Source organism: Nycticebus coucang, chromosome 7, assembly GCF_027406575.1.
Source record: "Nycticebus coucang isolate mNycCou1 chromosome 7, mNycCou1.pri, whole genome shotgun sequence".
NCBI classification, from domain to species: domain Eukaryota; kingdom Metazoa; phylum Chordata; class Mammalia; order Primates; family Lorisidae; genus Nycticebus; species Nycticebus coucang.
The window spans coordinates 105,602,520-105,630,256 of record NC_069786.1 but is presented as its reverse complement, the minus strand read 5'-3'; the positions used below and the strand labels follow the sequence as shown (position 1 = coordinate 105,630,256).

At 41.5% G+C, this 27,737-nt stretch overlaps 1 protein-coding gene across 7 annotated transcripts in view; it reads left to right on the top strand.

Moving 5' to 3' along the window:
* The window catches only part of PLEKHM3 (pleckstrin homology domain containing M3), a 180,108-nt gene that overhangs the window by 29,897 nt on the left and 122,474 nt on the right, over positions 1 to 27,737 (top strand). For all 7 annotated transcript variants that reach the window (XM_053597635.1, XM_053597637.1, XM_053597638.1 and 4 more), the window contains one exon: positions 15,079 to 16,014. In XM_053597635.1, coding sequence (XP_053453610.1) covers positions 15,079 to 16,014 — 936 coding nt within the window. The remainder of the gene's footprint in view (positions 1 to 15,078; positions 16,015 to 27,737) is intronic.

Here is a 27,737-nt window from a genome sequence, read left to right as displayed (position 1 = left end):
GTCAAAATCTTTGGTCATTTGGTCTTTGAATTTGTTGAATTCTTGAGATATCTTTTGGGTTACTGCTTGGAATTCTAATTCAATCTTATTTGCTATCCAGATTCTGAATTCGATTTCTGACATCTCAGGTATTTGTTTGTGCATGGGATCTTGTGCTGTGTCTGCCCCATTGATCCTTGGGGAAGTTGATCTACTCTGACCATTCATATTGCCATGTTTTTTCTGTTGATTTCACCTCATGATTGTTTTTCACTGTTGCCTCTGGCCGTCCTCAGAGTTGGAGAGCTGTTTCTCCAAGATTAGACCCCAGCAGGATCACTCTATTATTGCTGGATCTTTGTAGGGAGTGGCCCTGTGTAGTTCCTCTGGGGCTGCCCCAGCCAGGGAGTTCTGCAATAGGGCGGGAGGTGGTGCGCACGGTTCTGGGAGTGCCTGGTGCCCAGTAACTTTGGCACAGAGAGCCCAAGGCTCCAGCAGTCTCTGGCCAGGAGAAGGTCTCTACACAGAGGCAGGGAGGGCTCTGGAGGGCACACGGCTACCAGAGTCCCTGGCCAGATGAGCAGGCCAGTGTGGAGGATGGGAGGATGCAGGATTGTCCGGCTCCTGCAGTTCCTGGTCAGGGCATGCGGAGGCCCAGTGCCGTGTGTGTGTGTCTGGGGTCATGGCGCAGCTCTTATGGAGGTCCGGGTGGTGCCAAGCCCAGGAGTTTGAGGTTGCTAGGAGCTGTGATGCCACGGCACTCTACCCCGGGCAACAGCCCGAGGCTCCAGTGTACCAAAACTGGTCTCACTCTGCCCCTGAGGGTTAAGGCTGTAAGGCAGCTCAGTCCCCACCTTTAGGCTGCTCAGTCACTAGGTTACTAACTCCACCTGATCCTTGCTCTGCGACCCTGAGGACGGAGCTTGCTGGGGGCAGTTCTCTCACAATGGCTCCCTGTGGCCCTCAGCTGAACACTATTAGCTCCATCCAGCTCAGCGGCTCAGTCTGGGGCCCTAGACAATGCCCAAAGTTCTCCACACTCCTGCTCAAGCTCTCCCCAAGGCAGTTCAACTGAGTGCCAAGTCCAAAAACACCAAAACAGTTCACAGGTAAGGCCTTTCTGGTTTGTAGTCTCACTGCTGCTTGTACTTACGCGTAGCTGCCAGCGGGATTAGGTTGATTGAACACACGCAACCACTTGCCAGTTTTCCACTGTTTTTGTTCTCCTCTTGGGGTCCATAAATCCCTTGCTGACTCCCTGTATCCTCAAAGGTATGATTATAGGCAGATCCCACCAGCCAGAAATGCCTGGAGTCTTATCTCCCTGACTCACCGTGCCCAGTTGTAGGGAAGGTGTTACTTGACTGCCATCTTGCTCCAATTCCAGGAGTATTTTTATTGACACTATTTTAAGGATGATGTAACAGAGACACAGAAACTTAAGTGTTCTGCTCAAATCTCCACTGCTAGGAAGGAGTAGAGTCTCAATTTGAACCTGGGTGGTCTTCCTTAGAGTCCGTGTTCTTAACCACTAAGCTAGGGCTGGTTACTGTGGAAGCCAGTGGTTCTGCATCTGGACAGCCTTCTGCTTAGAGAGCCTTATTGGCAGTCAGTCCCAGAGTGGGTAGTTGGTGGGGATCAGCATGAAAGAAACAGACCTGGGTAATGTTTATTGAACTAAAATTAATTCCTCAGGGCACCACTGGTTAGGAAAAACTGAGGCACATCAAAGCAATCCTGCTAAGCAAGGATTGTTCCCTGCATCTAATGTATTCACTGAGATACATAGACACAGAGCCAGTGAGAGGCCTTTAAGGGATCAACAAATCTGCAAAAGGAAGGCTGTAACTTTGCTTTTCTCACTCATGAACGCTAGCCATGCAAAGAGCTGAAGGGAACTGACCCTCATGAGTCTGTAGGTGTGGAAGGAGGGCTTTGCCCTCTCCTGTTGGCTGTCTCACTTAGAAGCCTGTGAATGCATTCTAGAGGTTGTGCCACCTCAGGCAGAGGCAGACCTAGGCTGACTTCTTAAGAAGGAATACTGGCCATGCTAGTGTGTGCTAGTGGATGAAGGGAGCTGCCAGGGGGTCTTTCTAGGTCTATGGGGTATTAATCCAACCGGATTAATACTATCTGCATTATTTGAAGAATGGATAGTACTAGTAGAGTGTTTGATCATAAAGTGATGGGAAGGCATAGATCTAAGACTAGGTGGCAGCAGAGGCTGGTGGCAGCAGAGGCAGTTATTTCTAAAGAACCTTGAAGTAAGTGATAAACACCAAAGCTTCCTCAAAGTCAGCGCCTCTCCTTCCTGCCATCCCAGCATCTGCCGTGACCTGGGAAGCTGAGAGAGTCCTTATCCCACCACCAGAATGGCCAATGTCTAGTCCTAGAACTAATCTCAGTTCTTTACTGACAGACTCTTGACTAGTGCCCATGCTATACCCTTTTCCCCTCTGTATCTCTGTCATCCTGTCCTTGTTCATTGGCTAATAATATAATTAGCACCGGAAATTCCCCATGAGATAAAGAGGACAGTGTCCTAATATAGAGAATTGCAACCTAAATATAAATATTGTAAGGCAAGAACATAAAAACGTCACATGAACATGTGGACATTAGATATGTTATAGATTAGAAAAAGAGATCTTACCCCCACACACACACCTGCAAGTGTAGGCACATATGGGAAGAATACTCAACTAGGACTCAAAAAGTTATGCCAATTCTACTCCTGACACACTGCCATCTAAGTTTGATTAAACCGCTTTGTTTGTTGCCTATCATTTGCAAACCTACTGAGGCAGGTTAAATTATCTCTGTTTTCCTTCCCAACTCTCAAATTATATCATTCTAGACACATTTGAACTGACCCTGATGCAGGGTTGTGTGGGAGCTAATTACTATAGTCAGATTCATAATAAATGTTTGTGATGGAAACAGAGGTTATGATTGAAATTATTTAACACAGAAAGATTTCTGTATGCCTTGTAACTCTACTTCTGGATGAACTGCTGTTGCAATTTTTAAAATGAAAAATTTTAAAGAAATCCTTTGCATTAGCTACAGAGCTGTGAAACTCAAGAAACTGCCAGAATCTAACTTGCTTTTGCCTCCCTGACTGCGTTCACATTTTCATCTGCTTGGCAAGGGCAGTGGTCAACTGGGCTTTTGTTTCCATCGGTTTCACTCTCTGGTGACCTGGTACCATCCCTATGCCTGCATTTTCTTGTTCTAAGTTCTTCAGGAGAAGGTCTCAAGCAGAGATTTTCTTTAGGGCTAGAAAAACCATGGCAGTATAGTTTCTTTATCCCAGGTTTTATGTTACTCTGTTTCGATTCCCTTTTTCCCCATCTTTCACTTCAAAAAAAAAAAAAAAAGCTAAATTTGAGACTTGTACTAAAATGACTGCTTTTTCAATTATGATGTTTCTCAAAAGCCTTGGAACCAGAAGAGGTGGGAATATTCCTGCAGGCTAAGAACAAGTGAGGTCACCAGGACATGGTCTCGTGCTGAATTTATGATTCACCCTTCAGCAAGATTAGTCAGTACAAAGAGGTTACTAAAATAGGTCACAGAAAATTGATTTTATATGGTTGTATAGTTTCCATCGGCTACATTATTGAATGTTGGCCTGCGGCAGCCATTTGGAAATCCCACATGCCTCGCTGATAGCCCAAATTCTGATTCCTCACACTTCTTTTCAATGGGAACCTTTAAAATGAAGTGTCTGGAGTTTTTCTGCTTGTTCTTTTAATGTATATATTTTTTGTTTTGTTTGTTTGTTTTTTTTGCTAAGGAAAAATTATTAGTACCTATAGTTACTAATTTTTCAACTTGCTAGAGTTATCTTCTTAAAATATAAATCTTTTCAAAAAGAAACTATGGTTCCCCATTCCTTAGGAAATCAAGTGTAAACCTTTTAAAGTATCCAGATACCTTCCCAACCTTACCATCTGTGGCTTCCTCCAACCCAGCCTTTTTGCCACTATTGAATGTGTCATGTGCTTTCAAGCTCCTGGGCCTTTGCTCATGCTGTCTGTTCATCCCAGAATACTTCTCTGCCCTTTTCACTTTTCCCAAATCCTCCATTACCTTTCAAGGGCCAATTCAAGTGTACATCTTCCCTGAGACCTTTCCAGGTTTTTCTCAATTAAAATACCCCCCCCCCTTTTTTTTTTTTTTGGCTGGGCGCTGTGCCTCATGCCTGTAATCCTAGCCCTCTGGAAGGTCAAGGAGGGGGATTGCTTGAGCTCAGAAGTGCAAGGCCAGCCTGAGAAAGAGTAAGATCCCATCTCTATTAAAAATAGAAAAACTAGCAGGGCATGGTGGAGCATGCCTGTAGTCCCAGCTACTCAGGAGGCTGAGGCAAAAGAATCACTTGAGCCCAAGAGTTTGAGGTTCTGTGAGCTGTGATGCCACCTACTCTACCAAGGGCAACAGAGCAAGACCCTGTCTCAAAACTCCCCCTAAATCCTTTCTTTCTTTCACTTTATGTTCTTGTAGAATAATTTATTCTGTTGTACATGATAGATAATTCCTTGTCATCTGTGTTGCACACCAAATTGAAAATCCCTTGAAGTTATATGCGGTAAACCTTATTGTAGAAAACTCCATACTATACCAAGTATAAACATACGAAATTCCATGTATTGGTGCTTAAAAATCAGGACAGAGGAACATTATATTATGTTTTGCTCCACATTGCAAATACTTTTGGACCATCTTTTCGCCTATACTGTGCTATCAACTTCTGTTGGCAGGATCTGTGTCTGATCCATTTGGTATCTCCACAGACTCTAACATCGTCTATTGTTAATATACTCAATAAATATTTATGGAGGCAGCCACTGGTATTTGAGGGTAAGAGAGATGAAAAGAGGTGAAAAACAGAGAGAGAGAAAAGTAGGGCAATGGAGCTGGGGAAAGAAGTTCCAGGCAGAGAGGAGAACAAATTCAGAGGAATTTGAAGCTGGAATGTGCTTGGCTTGCTCCAGGAGGGTAAGAGAGGACCAGGACTGGAGTGAGAGAAGGGGTGTGCGGGGATGTGAGATGAGGTCAGAGCAGTAGGCAGAAGCCAGGTGGTGTGGAAGAGAAGGCAGAGGCATTGTAAGAATTTGGAATCTGAAGCAAGGAGATAGAGTGAGCCATAGGAGAGGTAGGCTCAAGTGAATAATTTTTTAATAGATACAACAAATTTTAGGATATTAGCAAATAGAGGAAAAGGAGTAGTAGAGAGAGAATTTTAAGATGTTTTAGAGGAAGGGATTCTGGAGCAGTAGGGAGGAATTTGTTACAGAGTAGAGGTATATGGGTCAGCTTTACCAAGGAGGCAAAATTTCCTCTTTTGACATGTAAAGACTGAAATAGGAAACATCTATTAAACACTTCCACAGTGTCAGGTGTTGTTCCAAGAGCTACTTATTTCTTCTTCACAATAGTACAATGAGGTAGGTGCTATTTCCCCACTTTAAAGATGGGGAAACTGAGACTCGGGTTAAGCAATTTACCCATGGTCATACAGCCAGAAAGGGCAGCATTGGAATTTGAAGTTAGGCTGGCGTCTCCAGCAACTGCGGCCTTAACCACTGTACTCTGTGGCACTTCCGCAAGATGCTAGTATGAAGCCAAGCATAGTATATTCAAAGCAGCTCCACACAGCACACACACAAAGTGACAGTGGACTTAGATGTTTGTGGAATGTTAGGATGGTGTGCAAAAATTATTCTGGGGATTGTGTTTGGGATCCATTGAAATGAATGAAAAAATAAATGCTCAGAAGTGAAGCTGTAGAAGATGAGCAGTATGAATGTGTGTTTCCTGAGTTCGCGTTTCTGCATCTTGCCCAAGAAGGCAAGGCCTAAGTAGAGAATAGAGGTGATAGTGTGATCCAGATTTGGTGATTAAATCATAAAAGTAAGGGAATACGGTTTTAACTTTTTTTTTTTTTTTTTTTGAGACAAAGTTTCAAGCTGTCTCCTGGGTAGAGAGCCGTGGCATCATAGCTCACTGCAACATCTAATTCTTGGGCTTAAGCAATACTCTTGCCTCAGTTTTTCTATTTTTAATAGAGACGGGTCTTGCTTTTGCTCAGGCTGGTCTCAAACTTGTGAACTCAAGCAATCCACTCGCCTCGGCCTCCCAGAGAGCTAGGATTACAGGTGTGAGCCACCATGTCCAGCTTACAGTTTTAATTTTGACCACAGAATCTAGAAAAGGAAGGAGTCCAGTGAGGGGTGAGGTAGAAGGGTGATTAAGGCCCTCATGAAGATGGAGTGCAGGTCAGTAAGGTGGACTGAGCAAAAAGCCTGTGTAAGGAATGAAGGAGCACCCAGTTGGAATGCATGGGTATCTTATAATGAAGAGTTACTGTTGTGGAAGGGAGAATTGGTCTCTGGAGTCAGAGGGGAAGGGGCTATGTTGATAAAGATCCTAAAATCAGACAGCAAATACACAACATATGTCCTTACCCACCTCAGCAACATCACAGTGCTCTTTTTCACTGAGTCCAGAAGTGGTCTCAGCACCTTTCTCAGTACAGAATTCCTGGCAGTCAGTAGCGGTCAATGAAAGTTGCCTTTGTCTCTGCTTCAGACAGTGCCAGAGGAGCTAGTGTTGGGGTGAGGGTGGGTGGAGCCTAGACTGGGGCAGTCTGTAAAAAATGAAGTCCAATAGGCTCCCTGTAATTAAAGTCAGTAGCTAGAGCAGAGTCTTGAAGTGTAGAGGTTTCAACGACCTCCAGAATGGTTTACCGTCTTGGAGAGGAAGTGGGGCAGCCATGTAGTTGGTAGTTGAATGATTCTCAGGAAGCTTTTTGTCTCTCGGGAAGCCTAACTGCATTATTCCAGGCTCTCAGCTGTCAGTGCTACACTGGCAGCCCATGACCAGGGCTGGGAGGTGAGCTTGAACCAAGTGGCATTTTAGTCTGGGAAGCTGGGCATGCAGTCTAGAAGTCAAGAAACAGTAGCAGGTGAGTACAGGTAATTGGTAGTGTCTAAGTAAAGAAAAGCCAAACTGAAGGATTGATTGTCTTTGTTCTGAAGTGACTTTGTGGTTTTTCCTTTCATCTTAAACTAATCAATCTACATTTGATGTAGAAGTCTATATTAGGGTCATTTACCCCAAGCAAATTTCAGCATCTCTAGAATTTCTGTTACCTTTGCTTCTCCAACAAAGCTTAGTGCTCTGCTTTGCACACAGTTGGTGCTCAATAATGTCTCTATTTGCTTTATTCTCTTGTCTTAGAGCCCATATACCAGTTGCAAATCCTGTTTCCTAGACTTAGATGATTTTTTTTTTCTTTTGAGACAGAGGCTTACTCTGTCACCCAGGCTGGAATGAAGTGATATAACCATAGTTCTCTAGCTCACTGTAATCTCCAACTCCTGACCTCAGTGATCCTCTTGTCTCAGCCTCCCAAGTAGCTGGGAATACAGGAATGTGCCACCACACATTGCTAATTTTTTTATTTTTTTGTAGAGATAGAGTCTTGCTACTGCTCATAGGCTGGTCTAAAACTCCTGGCCTCAAGCAATCTTCTCACCTTGGCCTCCCAAAGTGCTAGGGTTACACGTGCAATCTACTATAGTTGGCCAGACTTCTAGACCCTAAGATCATCTAACTATAGTCTGGATAACCTATAGAGAAACTAAAAAGAAAGATGATCAAGGGTGAAAGAAATGTAATACAGTAGAACCTTCATTGTTGACCACCTCCCTGCATTGATGACCTCTTTAAGTTGACCTAATTTTCATAGACTGAACATGTACCACATGTACATATCAGTATACGTAGGCCTTGTTCCTTCTTTTGACATCTCTGTATGCTGACCAGCTTATTATGGTCCTTTGGGTGGTCAACTTATAGAGGTTCTACTGTGTATTTTCTGAACTTTGACAATCTAGGGCAGACTGTCACACTGTAGTGCTCCATCCATTTTCCATTTTGGCTTTGTTTCACTTTTATTAATCATGTTATAAGAACTTAAGCATTTCCTTTATATGTTCTGAGACAATTTTGATTTGGAATATTGGCAGCAAATGGGATTTTAAATTCTTGGAAACACAAAAATGTTGCCTTTTGTTTCTCATTCCAACTACTGTCTGTTTTTTGGAATCATATTGTTGTGAATTCATTTGTTGTGCTGACTTAGGCGGTCTAGCTTTTCTTGGTAAGCTAGATTACCTAAATGTTTCATTTATTGTGATCTAGAAAATTTTTAAATTTCATTCACTTGTTGTTTCTTTTATTTGAAAATATTAAGGGGGTACAAATGTTTTTGGTTACATAGATCACTTCTATAATGCTTGAGTCAGGCCTATAGGTGTGCCTGTCACCCAAATAGTGTTCGTTGTACCTATTAAGTAGTTTTCTGCCCACCTTCCCACTTGATTTCCACTGAGTTTTACTTCCCTCTGTGTATATGTGTGCTCATAGGTTAGTTCCAATTTAATAGCAAGTACATATGGTTGTTTTTCCATTCTTGAGATATTTCACTTAGAGAATGGTCTCTAATTTCATTCAAATTGTTGGAAAAGGCATTAATTCATCCTTTTTTAATATGCTGAGAAATACTCTCTTATATACATATACCACATTTTATTAACCTACCCATGGGTTGATGGGCACTTAGGTTGATTCCACATCTTTGCAATTGTGAATTGTGCTGCAATAAACATTTGAGTGCAGTAAGAAGACTTCTTTTGGGTAGATACCCAGTAGTGGGATTGCTGGATTGGGATTCCTCAGTCTCCATTCTGTTTTCCATAGATGTTGTACTAATTTGCAGTCCTACCAGCAGTGTATAAGTGCTCCTTTCTCTCTGCAGCCATGCCAGCATCTATTGTTTTTGGACTTTTTAATAAAAACCATTCTAGCTTGGTGATATCTCATTGTGGTTTTAATTTGCATTTCCTTGATGATTAGTGACATTGAATATTTTTTCACATGTTGGCCATTTGTCTATCTCCTTTTGAAAAGCTTCTTTTGTTGTTGTTGTTGTTGTTGTTTGTTTTTTGAGACAGAGTCTCAAGCTGTCACCTTGGGTAGAGTGCCATGGAGTCATAGCTCTCAACAACCTCCAACTCTTGGGCTCAAGCAATCCGTTTGCTTCAGTTTTTCTACTTTTAGTAGAGATGGGGTCTCACTTTTGCTAAGGCTGCTCTTGAATTTATGAGCTCAAGCAATCTACCCGCATCAGCCTCCTAGAGTGCTAGAATTACAGACTTGAGCCACTGTGCCTGGCCTAAAAGCTTCTGTTTGTCTCTTTTGCTCATTTTTTAAAGGGATTGTTTATGTTTTTCTTGCTGATTTGCTTGAGTTCTTGTGGATCCTGAATATTAGCCTATTATTGGATATATAACTTGCAAATATTTTCTCCCTTTCTGAAGGTTGTCTGTTTGATCTGTTGATTATTTTCTTAGCTATGCAGAAGCATTTCAATTTAATCAAATCCCATTCATTTCTTTTTGTTGTTGCTGTGATTACAGCTGGAGTCTTGGCCATTCGATGTCCTTTTATATGTTCTATTTCTCCAACGCCTGAGTGGCACACTCCATACAGTCCTATTGCATCTCTTCTGACATGTCCACATTTTTTATCACATTTGGTAGCACATCGTTATGGAGGAGAAGGGGCTGGCCTGTATCAATTTCCTGAGGGAGTTGCTACCACAGCTCAGGCCCAGTAAGAGGATTGGAAATGGTGTTTTTTTTGTTTTGTTTTGTTTTGTTTTTTGTTTTTGTCCGGGGCTGGGTTTGAACCCGCCACCTCTGGCATATGGGGCCAGCGCCCTACTCCTTTGAGCACAGGCGCTGCCCAGAAATGGTGTTTTTTAAAAAGACAAACTTTCATAAACTAACCAAAATGAAAGCATAAATATTACTCAATAATTACATATGCCAATATATGTCTATTGGCATTCCTAATTATTTTATTTATATACATATATACTGATAGAAAACGCCTAAAGGTTCATACCAAATAGTACACAGTCTAGGAAGCGGGATTGTGGATGCTAGTGTATAGAGGCAGAAACTTTTTGCTTTTTACATTTCTTACTGAATTTGGATATGATTTTATTATGAAATTTAATAAATATTTGTGAATATGGCATAGTTTTTGGAATATATGCCAAAGAAGAGACGAGTCATGAGACTAGGGTAGACATAGAGCCATGGTTCAGAGGAGGAGGGCTGCTTTCAAGTAGAGGGGATGAAGAAAGACTTCAGGATAGGTGAGATTTTATCCTAGTCCTAAAGTAAGAGAATGTGGAGAAGCTACGAGAAACGGAAATCGAGCTGGGGGACTGGTAGGAGAAAATGCATGAAGGTCTGGAGAGGACGAGTGGTGGAAAACAGCAGTCCAGTCAGCCAACTGCTGGGTGGGCCATCAGCAAGAAAGACAGCGTGACATGGAGGCTGCCCGGGGAATTTAGAAAGGAGGATCAGGCTAATACACTCTGAACCCCTAATTAATCTTAGCATCCTTGAAAGTAGGCAAAGACTGACTGATCCTCAAGATACAAGTAGTACTTGACAGAAAACTTGGGCAACAGGAACATGTAAGCAACACCATGAATATCCACTCAGCCAAATTCAAAACACAGAAAATTCTACAGGGCAAATGAACCAATTTCTTCAATGAACACACAGCATTTAAAAAGAAGATGAAGAAGGAACTGTTATAGATTTAAAAAGACTTAAAAGACATATCAGCAAAACCAACATGTGAACTGCATTCAAACAAACCATCTATATTATAGAAATGTTTTGAGAGAACCTAGGAAACTTAGACACAGACTGGGTAGTAGATAAGGAATTATTAATTTTGTTGGGTGTGAAAATGGTATCGCATATATTAAAGATGTTTTCTGTTAGATTAGAGGTACACCTGACGTATTTATAGGTGAAATGGTAAAATGCTTGTGATTTGCTTTCAAACATTTCAGCAAAAAGGAAAACAAATAAAAAGCAAAAGTTGGAGCAGTTGGAAGAGACAAAACAAGAATGATTTTAGAAGCTGAGCAAAGAGCACTTGGAGTCCATTTTACTCTTCTATATGCTTTTCAGTGTGTCTGAAACTCTCTATAATGAAATGGTCAAGGCCAACCTAAGGAGTAAGGATTGGACTGTGTGGCACCCTGAAACCTGTAAAGTTTTAAGCCCAAGGAAGGAACAGGAAGGTGCGTGAGAGACCCAGCAAGGTTAGCTTAGTAACAGTCGCTGGGAGAGGGGAGGACTTGACCTTGATAAGAGTGGTGGCCATGAGGATGGAAACTTTTTTGAGAATGGATAGAGGAAATAATGGCAAAAGAGGAACTCTTTGGTGCATTGACCGTTCAGAAGTGAATTGGGTCCATGATAGGGACATGCGCTTCTTCCTCTTCAGTCAGTGCAGTTGTCCAGACACCACTGCACTAGGCACCGGGGGACAAGAGTTTGAGGGAAAAGGGATCTTCACCGAGGAGGAACCAGGTCTTCATTCTAGCCAAAGTGGAAAGCAATGAGGAAATGAAGGCTTCTGGGGTTTTTCATTTTCATAAGGAATTTGTCTCATGGTTTCAGTATGAAATTCACAGGTAGAGCGATTCATTTTGCTTATCTGTCTCTATTTTCATTGGGGAAATGATGGTAATCTTTGTCAGTGATCCTATCTGAATCACTTATGATATTAGGTAAAATGAATTATATCACATTTGGCCCTTAAATAACTCAGGGATTAGGGGTGCCAATCCCCTGGGCAGATGAAAATCCACATATGCATGTACCTAAGAGCCTCCCGTTGACCAGAAGTCTTATCAATAACTAACAGTTGATTAACACGTTTTGTATGGGGCATGTGTTATATACTGTATTATTACAATAAAGTAAGCTAGAAAAAAGAAAAGGTAAAAAAACTTATGAGAAAATGTATTTGCTATTCGTTAAGTAGGAATGGATCATAATAAAGGTCTTCACCCTTGCCTTCAGGTTGAATAGACTGAGGAGGAGGAAGAAGAGGAGCTGGGCTTGCTGCCTTATGGGGGCAGAGGCAGAAGAAAAGGCACATATATGTGGACACATGTGGTTTAAACCCATGTTGCGGAATGGTCAACTGTTTTCATTTGTGATACTCATTTATGAAATTGAACAATTTTAATGCATAGGATGCTATTCGTGTGTAGGATTATATTATTCACTTGTGAAATTGAACACTTTAAAAGAATTTGTGTAGGGCTAATTAAATGAGTTGAAATGATATGATCTGGGGAAACAAAAGTTATACTATGGTAAACTAATGAAAGCTTAAATTTAAATATAGAGTTTCTGATTTGTCGGTAGCAAAAAATACTAAAAATAAACTTCAGAGCCAATGAAGAGTAGCAGTTGTTAGAGACTAAAGGGTAATAGCGGTTCTGCCCTATTCTGTAGTCAAAGATAATTAGTATAGCTTAGATGAAGTATTAGTAAGAGTGAGGTGTGGTGGCTCATGCCTGTAATCCCAGTAACTCCAGAGGCTGAGGCTGGAGGATTGCTTGAGGTCAGGAGTTCCAGACCAGGTTGGCGAGAATCCGCACACACATATAACCTCCATCTCTAAAAATATGTAAGCAAGTAAGCCAGATGCAAGAGGATTGCTTGAGAGCATGAGTTTGAGGCTTCAGTGAGCTGTGATTATGCCACTGGCCACTTTACTCTAGCCTGGGTGGCAGAGCAAGATCTTGTTTCTAAAAAATGGAAGGAAGGAAATGAGGGAGGGAGGAGGGGGAGGAAGTTAGGAAGGAGGAACATATGATAGATATAAAAAGGCCCTCCATCTGGAAGGAAGGGAAGGGAAAGGGGAAGGGGCGAGGGAGGGAGGAAGGAAGGAAGGAAGGAAAGAAGGAGGGAAATATGATAGATATAAACAGGCCCTCCATCCCTCCACAGTGGAATAGGCACACCAGAGAATACTTTCCTGATCACATTATCGATCTTTTTCTTGATTCCTGTTCTTTAAGAAATTACACTACAAAACTGCAGTCTGTAAGATTAGGACACTTCCTGTGATTGATACCCTTTCTTTTCTGTCCAGTGTAACATACTGTTTAGAGAGGGCTGAAGCTGAGGTACGGGAACAGACAAGAGAGATATTGCTTACTGAGTGGGAAATAAAATGTTGGAACACAATGCATTCTTTACCCTTAATTCTGCATCTAGAAGGTGAGGGAACTTTAGAGACCCCCTATCCCATCTTCTCAGCCCACCCTGGCTGGCATCTACCACCCTCACTTAAACAGTCAGCAAGAAGTGATGTTTTAGTCAGGTTTACTGCTAGTTTGGGCTCAATTAAGCTGCTGTTAAAGCTCTCAGGGATGTAAGAAGCGAGGAACAATCCTAGTTAAAAGCAAGAGAGGTGGTTTTTATTTTACTCAGGGACTCAGGTGAGCTGTTGGGTCTCAAGGAGGGATGGGGATAGAGGGACATGTTTTCAGTCTTATTATGGGAAAGGTTGAACCCGCAATGAAAGTGAGAGGAGAGAGGCAGCAGCAGCAGCTCTGACAGCACTGCCTCCCTTACTCATGATCAGACGAGAAAGATAACCTACAAATAGGCATCCATTAGCTCTTTCTACAAAGGGATTAGTGTGGGTTGCAAGAAATTAATGGCTTTTGAGTTACCACAGACGTACTAATGAATGTCAGGATCAGAGATGCAAAGCAAGTAAGGCTGCCTGCCTCATTGCTCTCCTTTTCTCTTTTGGTTTGCTATTTTAAGATCTAGATCTGCAGCCAAAAGCAGAAATCATACCCTTTGGCAGTGTAATCTGTCTTCTTTGGGGGATGACTCAATTAGTTGATGACTGTCTCCAATGTGTGCCAGCAGAGAGATTGAGAAACATCTCAGAAATTAAAATCTCTACCACGGAGAAGTGCTCTCACTTGCATGGATGTTATTTTCATGTCTGATAAAAGTATCAGAAAGTCTCTCAAGTGACAGTCCCTTTTATTAAAGTACTAAACTGGTATGTATTGCAGCTAATGTTGATTAAAGATGGCATAGCTAGATGAACTTGTGAAATGGGTAGGGGAAGGAGGAAGGGAGGGGAATTATACTTACTGTGTGCTGATTATTGTGTTAGGAGTTTTATTTCTAACTCAACAAGTCCTTATTAAGCACCTACTACGTGCCAGGCATGACCCTATGACGTGTTGTTATATATGGATGAAAAAAAGACCTTACTACTGCTTTCAGTGCAGTTTATAGTCCAGAGAAGTACAGGAGATATATTTTTTAAAAAAGAACTTGGAATTTTATTTTATTTATTCAGCAATTTAAATAAACTATCATATTACAACCTGATAAGAGTTCACGGTAGAGGAATAATATAGTAGGGAGCTCTGTTCTGACCTTCTGAGTCAGGGTCAGTCAGGACAGACTCCCTTTGTGGAAGAGGGTGTGTGGTCGCTCCTTGGAGCTGAGGGAAGGAACAGGAACATTGCAAGCCAGGGAAGAGCATAATCACAGTGAACCGCAGAGAGAAAACTGCTATTTAAGCAGAGACCTAAAAATTGAGCTAGTGAGGTCAAGCCCAGAGAACTGGTCACTAGACAGAGGCTCCTGAATGGCCTTGAGGGCCGACAGGGGCCTGGAGGCAGCACACTTTCTGTTGTCTCCTTTCTGCTGACCCCCCCTGACTTTACCAGCCTCAGGAAAGGTAAGAGTGTTAGCAAGGAGTTAGGGCAAGTGGTGGAAGGAACATTCTCTGGAGTATTTGTTACTTTGAAGAATGTTACCTAGAAAACAACGAACCCTGTCGGGGTGTGGTTGGTTCCTAGACCCAAGGGTATAGCTAGTCAAAGTTATTCCAACATTTCTCTTTTCCCTACAGACCTCTGCATGTCACGTTGACATTGTACACACCCCATGCTTAGTCTTGCACTTGTACACCCTTGTTCAGTTTTTTAGACTCAAAATTTCCCCTAACTACGTCTTGCCACTTAGATGCCCCATCTGAGAATTTTACTGCTTCTGCTTTGTATAGTTTAAACTAGAAGGCTACCAGCCTCTGATCTGCTTCGTTTCTTGCACCTATCTTCTCATAATTAATTAATACTTTGCCTCTTCTTTTTCTTTCTAGAACACAAACAGACATTCCCAAATATTCTCAAGAAGGGTTACCTAGAGATTAGGAAGGACCATGACAGTTATTGGCAAAGCTGTTATGCAGAACTTTCACCCTACAACTTACGCTTCTACAGCCTCGACGGCAGCGGGAATCAAAACCTCTATGCCACGTACCAGCTTTCGCACTTCCAGAGCATATCTGTTTTGGGCAATCTTGAGGCCAGGATGGTGGATACTGTTCTGTATGACAACACCCAGCTGCAGCTTAAGGCAGAGTCACCGTGGGAGGCTTTGGACTGGGGGCAGAAGCTTTGGGAGGTCGTACATGCCACTGTGCCTGGTTACATGGGACGGCACGACGACATGGCAAACTCCCCTGGGCTTGGTCATCACGTTGACTGTGCACAGAATCATTGTTTACAGAAGAAATCCAGTGGGCTGTTGCTACCATCCCCAGTCCTGGATAGCCCCAAACAGTACCAAAATATTCTCAAATCAGGGACTCTCTACAGGCTGACTGTCCAAAACAACTGGAAGGCGTTCTCGTTTGTGCTGAGCAGGGCCTACCTGATGGCTTTCCAGCCTGGCAAGCTGGATGACGATCCGCTATTGAGCTACAATGTGGATGTGTGTCTGGCTGTCCAGATGGACAACCTGGATGGCTGTGACTCTTGCTTTCAAGTCATTTTCCCCCAAGATGTCCTTCGTCTCCGAGCTGAGACCCGGCAGAGGGCTCAGGAGTGGATGGAGGCTCTGAAAACAGCTGCCAATGCGGCGAGGAGTTCAGAGCAAAACCTGCAAGTCACGCTGAGGAACAAACCCAAGGAGCAGATGGGTGGGCATGAACTCAGGAAGAACAAACGCCAGTCCGTGACCACCAGCTTCCTGAGCATTCTGACAACTTTGTCTTTGGAACGAGGACTCACTGCTCAGAGTTTCAAATGTGCAGGTAAGAGACACATTTTCAGCTTAAAGCTCATGAAAGAACAGTCCTGACTTCACAATTGGAATTCATTTTTAACATCCCCTTAATAGGCTAGTTGCAGCTTCCTCCTATTATAAAAAGCATCTCTTCTCCAAAGAGTTTGCTGTATATATTAAAACATCCGTCTCTCCTCAGGCCATGCTGGTGCAGTAAACAGAAGCAGCTGCGATATACCCCATTAAGTCAAAATGGCTTGGCCGAAGCCTAACCAAACTAGGATTCAGGCTTCCTGAGTCAGCTGTGGGTCCATGTGCTCTGCCTTCTTGAATTAAAGTTCACTGACTATGAATGTCACTTACTGTCTCACAGGAGGCATTTGGACCCAAAGCTGACTACTAACACTCTATAGGCAAGGAAAACGTCTGTAGTCAGTAACTGTCATTGATCTTGACCTTGTCAAATCCTGTTAAGTTGGAATATAGAAAATCAGCCTTGACAGAAAATCTAGAGGTGGCAAAAGTAGGGTAGATGATGATTCGGCAGGTGACTGTTGAGTCACGATGGGCCCCTGCCTCCCACGGGGAGGCCCGGGGCTTCTGGAACACGTAAGGGTGAGACACAAAGTAGAGATTAGTAACTTTATTTCTTAAAACATTACTGCTTCTCTCCTCTGCTCCCCCTTTTTCCCACCTTCCCCAAGATAGTAAAATTCAAAAAAAAAATTATAAAAACTTCACTAAACCATACCTATATATGTACCAATACTTAGATTGTTTCTTTTTTATTAAACCCCACAATTTGTAAAAATGAACTTATCATAAGGATAGCTTCAATTGGAAGGCTGATTGGGGAATTTTTAATTCAGTTCTATTAGATTTAAGTAGGTTGTTTAAAAATAAACAAGAAGTTCACCACCAGCTAAAACCAAATTTTAAATTTTGTCCTTGTTCCTATATTGTAAAAAGCTAAGTAGTGGTGGCACAATGAAAACTCCTGTTTTCAATTTAGGTTAGTTATGATGATGGCCTTTTCTGTTGAAAAATAATTTACCTAGAGTGGGATTAAGTAAGTAATTTTGGTCTTGATCAGAAGGCCTGTGTGACTATGGAGCAGAAACTTGCAGGGTAGGATCTAAGACCAGAAACACGAAGCTAGTTAAGCCATCTTGCAGGGTGGCGCCTGTGGCTCAGTGGCTAGGGCGCTGGCCCCATATACCGAGGGTGGCGGGTTCAAACCCAGCCCCAGCCAAACTGCAACAAAAACAACAAAAAAATAGCCGGGCGTTGTGGTGGGCGCCTGTAGTCCCAGCCACTCGGGAGGCTGAGGCAAGAGAATCGCCTAAGTCCAGGGGTTGGAGGTTGCTGTCAGCTGTGTGATGCCACGGCACTCTACTGAGGGCGATAAAGTGAGACTCTGTCTCTACAAAAAAAAGAAAAAAAGAAACCATATTGCATTTAACTACAGGCATGAAAATCCTTGTGTTAAGTCAACCAGCTACTTTTGGAAAATGACTGTGAATTAAAGAGACTAGTTTTAGCTTAGTTGGGTGTATTTTTTATTTTGTTTAGAAATTATTGACATTTCAATTTCTTTTTTGTGTGTGTGTGTGTGTGTGTGTTTTTTTTTGGCCGGGGCTGGGTTTGAACCCGTCACCTCCAGCATATGGGACCGGCGCCCTACTCCTTGAGCCACAGGCGCCACCCGACATTTCAATTTCTTATACTAGCATTCAGAGTTTAAGCATTCAACAATGATTGATGGAGTGCTTATTCTGTAGATATTCTGAAATTATGATAAACTTTTCTTTAGATTGCTGTTGTACTACTGAAATAAGGGAGGACAGGTCTAGTTGGTTCTCCAGGTAGAGCCTAAAGTAGCTGAATCAAGAAACTTTCAGCTTTCTTGAAAGAGGAAAGAAAAGACTGAGGTGTTACACAAAGTCGTCACTTAATTCAGCTTCCTCTCAGAAGTTTGCTTCCTCCTGGAATGTGTGTGGCCCATGTTATCTATTGCATTAGCAGCGTTCATAGCACTCAGAGGAGGGAGACATGTAGGTAGAGGGTACCAGGCAGCAAGCTTACAGCAGCTAGCAGTTACAGAAGTAAAAACCGGAAAGAAAGAAAAGTGAGTAAAAGAGGGAGAAGGAAGCCAAGTAGAAAAGAAGAGGAAAAATATTGTATAAGGCAAGGAACACAACTTTCTGGCAGCTGCTTTAGGTTCCATGTGAGAGGAGGCCTTCCTTTGCTGTCTAAATTTCGTGTCACCAAATTTGTCTGGTTGGAGGCTAGGTTGGGGAAGGGTAGTGATAGGGAATGCAAGGGATAGAGATAACATAGTCTTAAACTTATTTGCTCTGCTCAGATTTTCCTTCATGCTTTGAGCTCTAGTGAATGGGGAGAGGAGGCTTCTAATTTAGGATGGGGAGAGGTCAGTCCTAATAGGTACTGTGTGGCACATTGCAAAGCAAAAAATATATACATATATTTCATTTAAATGCCCCTTCTTCCGTCAGAAAGTGCTACGTTCAGTTGCTTTGTAAGTTTACCAGGTTATTTTTCTTTCATAAGACCTGCGCTTGAGTATTAGTTTCCTACCTCAGGTAAGAATACTTCGTCTCCTGTAGGGGGCAGAGTCTCAAAAGAAAAAGGCAAGAACTTGTTAAGCAAACCTCTGAATGTTTTTTAAATTACTTGCGAGGCTGTTCATTATATCAGAGATTATTATAGCAGATGGGAACTTTAAAAATTGATCTGTTTCTCACAAACATAGTTAATCTAAACCAGCTGCTGCTTCCTTTTGTACCTATGTCCTCTAACTTGTCATCCTCATAAAACACACATTCGGTGAAAAAGCTGGTTAGAGCTTGTTTACCTTCCAAAGTGCCAATAAGTCTACTACATTGTTTTTAGTGAGTTTTGGCTTTATGTATTATTTTAAGGACAAGCTAATTCAAGTATTACATGGTTTTAGTGTGTGTGTCTTTAGACTCTCAGTTTGTATATCTTAGCCCTCCCCCCTTTAAAATTTGGATGAATAAACTTTAGAAAGGCTACATTGTACTGAGTAGCTCTTCATTATGATGTCATTTACTTGCTATTCAGGAGAGCCACAAACATTGGCTTTTAAATCTATAAAAGTTGGCCTTATTTCATTAAATTCTTTCTGTAAGTGAAGAATTTTCTGTATCCTTCTTTAATACTTAAACAGCCCCTACAGAAAAAATGGGTCATGACCATCCAAAAGTGGCTGAGGTTATGGTTTTGGAAATATATGCTGGTACAGAACTGTAGATCTCTTAAACATGTGCTTGGACTTCTGATCATTGTACCTAATCATACGTGATCAATCCATAGGATTGACATATCATCTGAGATTGATCCATGGTTCCCTGAGCTTAGGAAGCCCCAACAACTGTGATCTTCTTGCTGTTCCTGGAACCTGTCATGGTCATGCTAACTTTACACTTACTGGTCTTTCTTCCTGAAACTCAAAAATTAAGTTCTTCCATTTGTTCTGTCATTTATTGTGTGCACCTGGATGAGTCAATGCTGCAGGAAAATAAACATGGTCCTGGAGCTCATGAAATTTGCAGTCTGCTGGGGAAGACAAGACTTTAATCAAAAAATCAAATCAATGAGTGCCGAAGGGAGCTGTGACAAGAGCTATCCAGTGAAGTGAGGCCCACACATTGGATTAGAGAGCTGTTAGGGATGGCGCCAGGTGAAACAGTATGCAGTTGCAGGCTTTCAATCATTTTTGACCCGCAAAATAAAAAGGCAGTTGATTAGGTTGAACTTAATTTTTGACCCTGAAGTTACAGAAGGTTTCTGGACAGAGAAGCAAGTGATGGGAATGGTATTTAAGAAGTTAAGTTTGGCCGGTGCAATGGCTCACACCCGTAATGCTAGCACTCTGGGAGACCGAGAAGGCAAATTGCCTGAGCTTAGGAGTTCGAGACCAGCCTGAGACCCTGTCTCTATTTAAAAAAAAAATAGAAAAACTAGGCAGCATTGTGGTGGGCGCCTGCAGACCCAGCTACTCAGGAGGCTGAGGCAAGGAGATCGCTTGGGCCCGGGAGTTTGAGGTTGCTGTGAGCTAGGATGCCACTGCACTCTACCCAGGGTACAGAATGAGATTTCGTCTCAAAACAACAACAACAACAAAAACATGCTAATTTGGGGTACTTTAGTACAGCTTTTCAGGAACACCTCTGTAACAGAAAATGAGGTGTACTTCTTTAGTGAAATTGCTGGTTAGAGTTTAAAATGATGTCTGGCAGTAGGAATCCATGGTATTAACAAATGACTACACAGATTAAAATAGTTATGAAATATGTACCTGTAAGTGGTTCTAAGTTAGGTTACTCAGAAAAATGCCGTATAAATTAGATTAGAAAGCAGCAGCTCTGTCTTTGTTAGGAATTTCACTTGTGCACCTACCTATTTATACCTGAGAGATCCATGGTTTCCTTGACACTAGCACACGGAGGTATTTTTCCTGTAATTTCCTAGCAATCAAGAAACCTAGCAATTGAGTACTATACTCAGAGCATTGGGGGACTTGCTTATAGGTGTGACAAGACAAGCAAAGCTCACCTTTGAAAAGTGTTCTTTATGTGACTGTTTTGTAATCTGGAGATGAAATTGGATGGCCCACTGGGGGCAGTGTTCCTGATTCTGAACTGAAGTTGACCATGTTAACGGAAGAGACAGCAGGAAAGACGGTGAGCCTGCGGGATCCATACACCATTTTCACAGTCAGTTTTTATGGTTTTACTCCTTTGGCTGCTGTTTAACCTCTTGGGACTGCTGTTGGTAATTACATCTCTCTGGCATTAAGAGCTTTTTGCTTTCCTTTTTCCCCTCCAGCCCTTGGGAGGGGTAAACCCAAGGAGGGGGGAGAAGTTTTGCTGTGAATTCTTCAGCCATTTAGTGCAAATTCCTGTAATTACCGGCATTGTGTCTTCTCTGAATGGCACATAATACAGCAGAAGCCATTCCTAATTGAGACCTTACAGGAGGTACAAATCCCCTCTTTGTTCAGCCTGACAAATTAGTGCCAGAAAGTGGCAGGGTCCGAGTGGGAATCAAAGGCAAGAAACACAAAGATGGAACTTAAAGCTACAGTAATAACCCTCTCTTGTCCTGAAGGGAAAAAAGTAATGACCAATGAAAAATGAAGTTTTTCTTTGTTATAAATTCCCTTGACATGACAGCACCTCTGGGCTGCTCTATTTATTTAGCAAAAGTGATTAAATAGTAATACAACAGGCCTGCCCATTGTTTGCCCGGTGCCCCCACCTCACAGACCCCTGCTGCCTGGGCTAATTGATTGACAATGAACCTCCGATAAAGAAGTATGTTGTTAGGACCTGGGGTAGGGGGTAGGGGGACATTTCCCCCTCTTTGTGTATCAGAGAGAGAGAATGAATTTCATTTTTGTTTGAATTGCACTCGAGTTTTTCTTTGCCCCACTCCCTTTCCTCTCTTCTCTCCCTCTTTGCTCCAGGGTTCCCCCACCCCAAGCTTTTCAGTAGTTGGTTCCAGCTAACATTCTTGAACAGGTAGAGGGGAGTCGGATCTGTAGTGTAGACTTTTGACAAGTTTATCTTCAGCGCTAACTTCCTCTCTCCCCCGCTCCCTGAAAGGTCGAACAGGTGTGTGAGAAGAGACAAAAGTGGAAGAGAGCTGATTGTTGGTGCTTTAAGGCCAGAAAAGTCTTTTTATCCCCACTTTTTTAGTTTTTCATATGTGAGAACGGATGTCTGTCTGCAACTCCTCTTTGTACTAATTTTCTCTTGAATTCCTTGCTCAACTTTGTACACTAATAACATGAGATGTTTGAGAGGGGTTGTGGAGTAAGAAATAAAACCCTGAGTTTTTATTCTCTCTCCTCAGTTCCCACGAAGTCAACATTGATTATTCGAGGATAAAATCTGGCTGCTTGTAGAGTAACTCAGTAGTACTCCAAGGATGCTGTAAGTTGTGGGAAGATGACCAAAGGACTCCAGGCAGATAATTAATAGCTCCGAGTTATATATGCTCAACTAGCTAAGCTGAAGCTAAAGCCCTAATTTAACTCTGTTACAGCTGCAAAAACAAATCATTTCAAGCTCGTATGAAAGCAAAATATATTAAACAAACATTATTGACCTTGTTAATACCACATGGCATTTCATGTGATAAATGAGGGCGTATTTCTGGCAAAGGCCTCTTTTATGACATCGTTTAGACGTAAAGGACACCTTTACCCTGGCAATGCAAGCATCCTGGATAGAAAGTATGGGGTGGTTAATTATTCATTAAATAGCTGACAGTCTGGAAGAAAGCAATATTTCTGTGTTGGATCTAGTTAGTTACTTATTGTCTTGAAGTAAATTAAGCAGATTAGCAATTCTTAAGAAAAAGAGAAATTGAACAGAAACAGAAGCTGATGCTGATTATGCATGTGAATCTACATAAAGAAAGATCTGCTGGTTTCTAAATGCCAAAAAGGGTAGTAGAGTATTGTGCTCTGGGAAAAAAAAAAAAGTTCTAGAGTAGCCCAAATCTGTTTTTATTCCCATGTGAAAAATTAGGGAGCCCTTTAGAAGCCAAAGTGCCAGATCTTCTAAGGAGATGAGAGATGGAAACAAACAAAAAAAAAAAATTGACTTTCCTTAATATCTCTAGATATTATCTTTACTACTATCTTTAAATTTGCCTCCCTCTTGGTGGAAATAAGGTCAATATTTATTTGAGTTAAGGAGTACGGAGGCCCAGTTAGAGGTGGAAAAGAGCGAAGAAAAACTCAGATGTGCCTCCCATGAGGTATAAATAGCCAGCTGGATAAAAGAGAATTGTTCTGGCTGTTGTTTTCTAGTCACGTTGCATTGTCTAAGTCATTTTGTTATTGAGTATTTTGGATGGTTGTCTCAATTCCTAGGGGTTTTTTGGTGCTAAAGGTCTGAATTTTATTTTCCTAGCCCTGAATAAACCACCAGAAGGCTTGCTGAAAGTAAAGATCATTGAGTGGAGTTGTAGTGGAGGGTCCCTTTCAACAAGCATTTATGAAACCCCTTGTTTCATAAATATGCCACATATGCTCTGCCAGGTAACTTGGAACATGCAGGTAGGAACAAGGTGAAAGCTGTGTTCTCCAAAGACTTATAGGATCCCCACCGCCCCCCACTGCCCCTCCAGCCAAGAGTATAGGTAAGGCTTGAAGGGAGTGGGCAAGAGAATGGTACTGGGTGACCTGGGGCCTGGCTACTGACTTGAAGACCGTTACATCCCTGTCTTATGTCAGGGATCCTTGTTCTAGAAAATTTGAAACTAAAGTGATCCCCTGCTTCCTATCCCATTTTAAACTTTGTCTTTGTCTTTTCTACAGAATTAAACTCAGGGAAAAAATCTCTTTGGCTTTTACTACCATCTATCAAAGATAAAGCCTGAATTTTTGTTGTGTGTTCATCACGTAGTAGGCTCTATGGGAGCTATAAGAGAAGTGCATTTGTGGAATGGAACCCCTGGGACTTTATAGTCTGACTGAGGCTGCACACGGAAAGTGAAGGATCCTAGATAATTAGGTCAGATCCATACTATGTAGCACTTAGTATTCAGAAAAGTGTTTGGCAAAACCCTCAAGACAGAGAAACTTGGATTAACAGAGATTATAGTATGTACGTTGTTCTGTGAATTATTATATTGGCAGTTTCACCCAAGAATTATTGACTATTGGACCCCTTTCAGTCTGGGTTGTCAATAAAGGTACATGATGGTAATGAGAAGAAACATAAGTTAGTAATTAAGAGCAACGATGCTGGAGCAAGACTGCCTAGGTTTCCAGATCTGCTGCTCACTAGCTGTGTGAGTCTCAGCAAATTGCTTAACCTCTCTTTACCTCCTTAGCTCAGATGTGAGAAGATAATCATATCTACTTTATTAGTTTTTAATGAGAATAAATTGAGATAAAAGGCCTTGCCATAGTAGCTGGCACATAGTAAGTGCTACATAAGGGTTAACTATTAGTATTTGCCCCCACATGACAATAATAATTACCTGGATAAAGATACCATAGGCATACTTATCAAATTTGCAGCTATCACAAGACTAGGTTGGACAACTACTGGTAAGATGTTGAATGACAGAATTGAGATTCTGAAACACAAGCCAGAGGAATAGAACAAAACAAACGTGATGAGGTTTATTTAGTAGAGATAAATAAGTCATCTTGTACTTATACTCAGCAAATTAACCCCAGCAGTAGAAAGAGGAGGGAGGTAACTTGAGCCAGTGGTAGCCCATGGGGGCATACAAATGAGGCAACCCAGAAGCCAGGGTTTGTGGTGCCATAGCTACGTGAAAAGCATTCACCAAATAGGTCCAGAACGAAGAGATAATATTTTCACTGTGCTCTGCCCTGGCCAGACTACACCTGGAAATTTCAGGTATGGTTGGTGCTTTTGAAGATTAAACATCAACATCTATTAAGATAATGAAGGACTAAAATCTATAGCATGTAGATAAATGTGACCTAGAATAGGGAGGACACAGGCATTAGCTCCATACATTTGCAGGGAAGAGAAAATAGGCTTACTCTGTGTAATTCCATTGGACCAACGTAACAAATACCCAGAGTGGATAGGATTTTTCCTTACTTAAGAAAAGTCAATGGCTGTGGGTGAAAATGAGTAGAATGGTAAGAGGCTTGGTCAATGAGAGTGGAAAGAATGGAATTTTGACATCAAGACCACTCAGTTGTCTGATGTAGATCTTTCTTGTCTGTAGATAAAGAGATTTATTCGTTCAGCCTTTCTGCAGATGTTTATTGGCACCCTCCTGTGCGCTAACTGCTATGCTTTCTGCATGGTGAATAAGACAACCCTATTATGTGTCCTCAGAGAACTTGATGATTAGAAACCAGGCAAATAAGTAATCATAACACACAGTTGAACTCAGAGGTCTGAGACTTTCCTTCCAACTCTTCCATCTCTGCCATATTTTAGAGAGAATGGCTTTGCTGTATGTGGTCCTTTTATCTCTTATTTTATGATTCTTTCAATGTCTATAGAAGATTAGAGAAAATGAGATTTAATGTGGTCCTCCATTTAAAGCTCATTTAATAAGTAATACCTTTTTCCTTTGAGGAAGAGAATTTAAACTGGTAAAAATATCAGTTGTCTAAGAAGACAGGAGATAGGAATCCTTTTCCTGACTCTGATGTCTGTCATTAAATAAATTATTTTACTTTTTATCCTTTTTTGCAGTCTTAGGTTTCTAGGTCCAGGAAATAATTTTTTAAAAAAATAAATGTAGAAGAAGAATATGAACACATACTGAAATAGTAATGTGAGTCTATGGAAGAAGAAGAATGTTATATAATTTGTGTTTTAAACTATTTCACATCCTAAGATTCAAAGATATTTGATCACTTTATATAAGTAGGCCGTTTGATTTTATAGGATATAAATTTGCTTTTTTGATTTATTCCAGGTATTCTCATCATAGAAGTCACATGTTGGTCTTTGATATGTTTCAGAAGAATAAAATCATTTTGAATTTCAGAAGATAGAGATCTTTTGATAGACCTTCCTGAACTTCATAGACCATAGCTGTGCTGTCTTTTTTTTTTTTTAAGCCGTTCATTTCTCCCAGTCTTTGTTGCTATACTTTGGTCTGGAAAGTTCTTGTCCCTTTTTGTAGCTTCCTTTTTGGTTAACATTGTTCTCATCTTGTGTTCATTTCCGGCTTAACTTCTGAAGAAAGTGTTAATATAGTATAAGGCTCCATATTGACTTCAAAAGTTTTTATTTATTGACCTTTTACTGGGAGAGAAACTGGTCTAGGTATGATTTTAGGATAAATTCTGGTGGGTCAAGCGTCTCCTTATTTTCTACTACTTTCCTTGAAAAATTAAGCTTTTCATGGACTCCTAAGACTAAGAGCTTCTTGAGAGGTTTTCTAAAATCCATTACACTGCCTAAAGGCAGAAACATACTTAAGTGAAAAACTTGCTATTTTAAAATACATCTCTGGATAAGGAAATCTTGTGAGATAGCAGCACTAATTTATTTCATGCATTCGTATTTTCATCTAATTATGCATTCATTCAATAAACATGGGCCACATACAGTCCCAGAAATTGAGGTGGGGTGGGGGGGTAAACAAAAAGTTAATTTTGCAATATGAAGTATGCCTGTATGTATGCCTATTTACCCTGAACTTTGAAACATATTTACACAGAAAATGTTTCAATTAAATCACATTAATACAAAACATAGAACATAGAAATCCCTCCCTTGTTTCATATGAAAACTAGAGCAGGCCTGCAAAGCAGCAAGCCCTGACATGAGCCCTGGGATCAGAGATGACAGCTGATGCTTGAACATGTTGGTTATGCTTCTGGATACAGTTCTGTGTTGTACTTTTGTTGAAGACTTCTGGGTGTGAAAAATCTTTTACACCCTTGTTTCCCAAACCTTTCTTGACCACCTTGCTCTCCTCCCTCCGCTTCAGTACCCCAAATATAATTGAACATTCCTCCTTTGTGACCCAGATCCACCCTGCTCCCATGGACTCCTATCGTGGGCCTGACTTCTCCTCTCACTTTACTGAAGGCAGGCCCCTGCACCAAGGTGTCTATCCCAGGATCTCTCAAAGTGTGGCTGAGTGCACACTTTGCATTGAAATCATGACTGTGATATGGGGAGGGGTGCTTGGCCCCTTCCCAAGACCAGTCCAAGTCAGAATCTCTGGGATTTTTAACAAATTTCCCACTGACTTGAATGCAGACAAAGTTTGAGAAATCACTGGTTTAGCCTATAGAGTGTTTTTAGTGTTTCCTTTAACTATTTCTTCTACATATGTTCAACATTTTAGCCATTGAGGGATTCATCTGCTGAAACATCTGGAGGTTTCTATGTCTTCCTTACATTCTGGAGACTTCAGTGGTGTTATAATAGGGTTCTACCTGGTAATGAGTATGAAAAAAGGGAGCACTTAGTTCAAATTCCTTACCTACATTCTGGCTTCCTTTTTAATACATCTAAATGTTATGCCTAGTTTTTATTTTGTACTTGATAAGCATATTAGTTTGAATTTTGAGATAGCCTTTACCTCCCTCACTTAATTTTCTATCAGCCAGGTTATCTTCACCTAAGTGACCACAACAGCCTCCTAACTAGTTTTCCTGCTTTTATTCTAGCCTTTCCCAAATCTTATCTCCACTGCAGCGAGTGTGATCTTATTAAACTTTAGATTGACTTTGGTAGTTTTCTCTTTGCAGTCCTCCAGTGACTTCCCACTTCTTTTGGAGCCCAACATCGTCACAGTGACCCTGCCTACCACACCCCCCCGCACCGGTTTCTGCTCTTACCCCCCCTTGCCACTTTCTCCCCTGCCCCCACAGCTCCCACCACACTGGCTTCACTCTGTCCCTTAGATGCACCACCTCCTTCCCAGCCTTTGCTTGTGCAGGTGCCGCTCCTTGGAACGTTGCTGCCCCAACTCAGTCTTCAGGTCACTACTGAAGTGTGACTTTCTCAAGAACACCTTCTCCAACCCCTCAAACTGACTGAGGACCTATTAGATTCTCTCCACTATAATGCTTGAAACTTCCTTCCCACTTTCACCGTTGGGTTTCTTGTTTTCCCTATCTTTTCTAGTAATCCTATCATCTGTAGGTACAATTAATATGTTCCCTATTCTATTATCTAGATTTTTGAAAATGGTAATACTCTGGGAGGCCAAAGTGGGTGGATTGCCCAA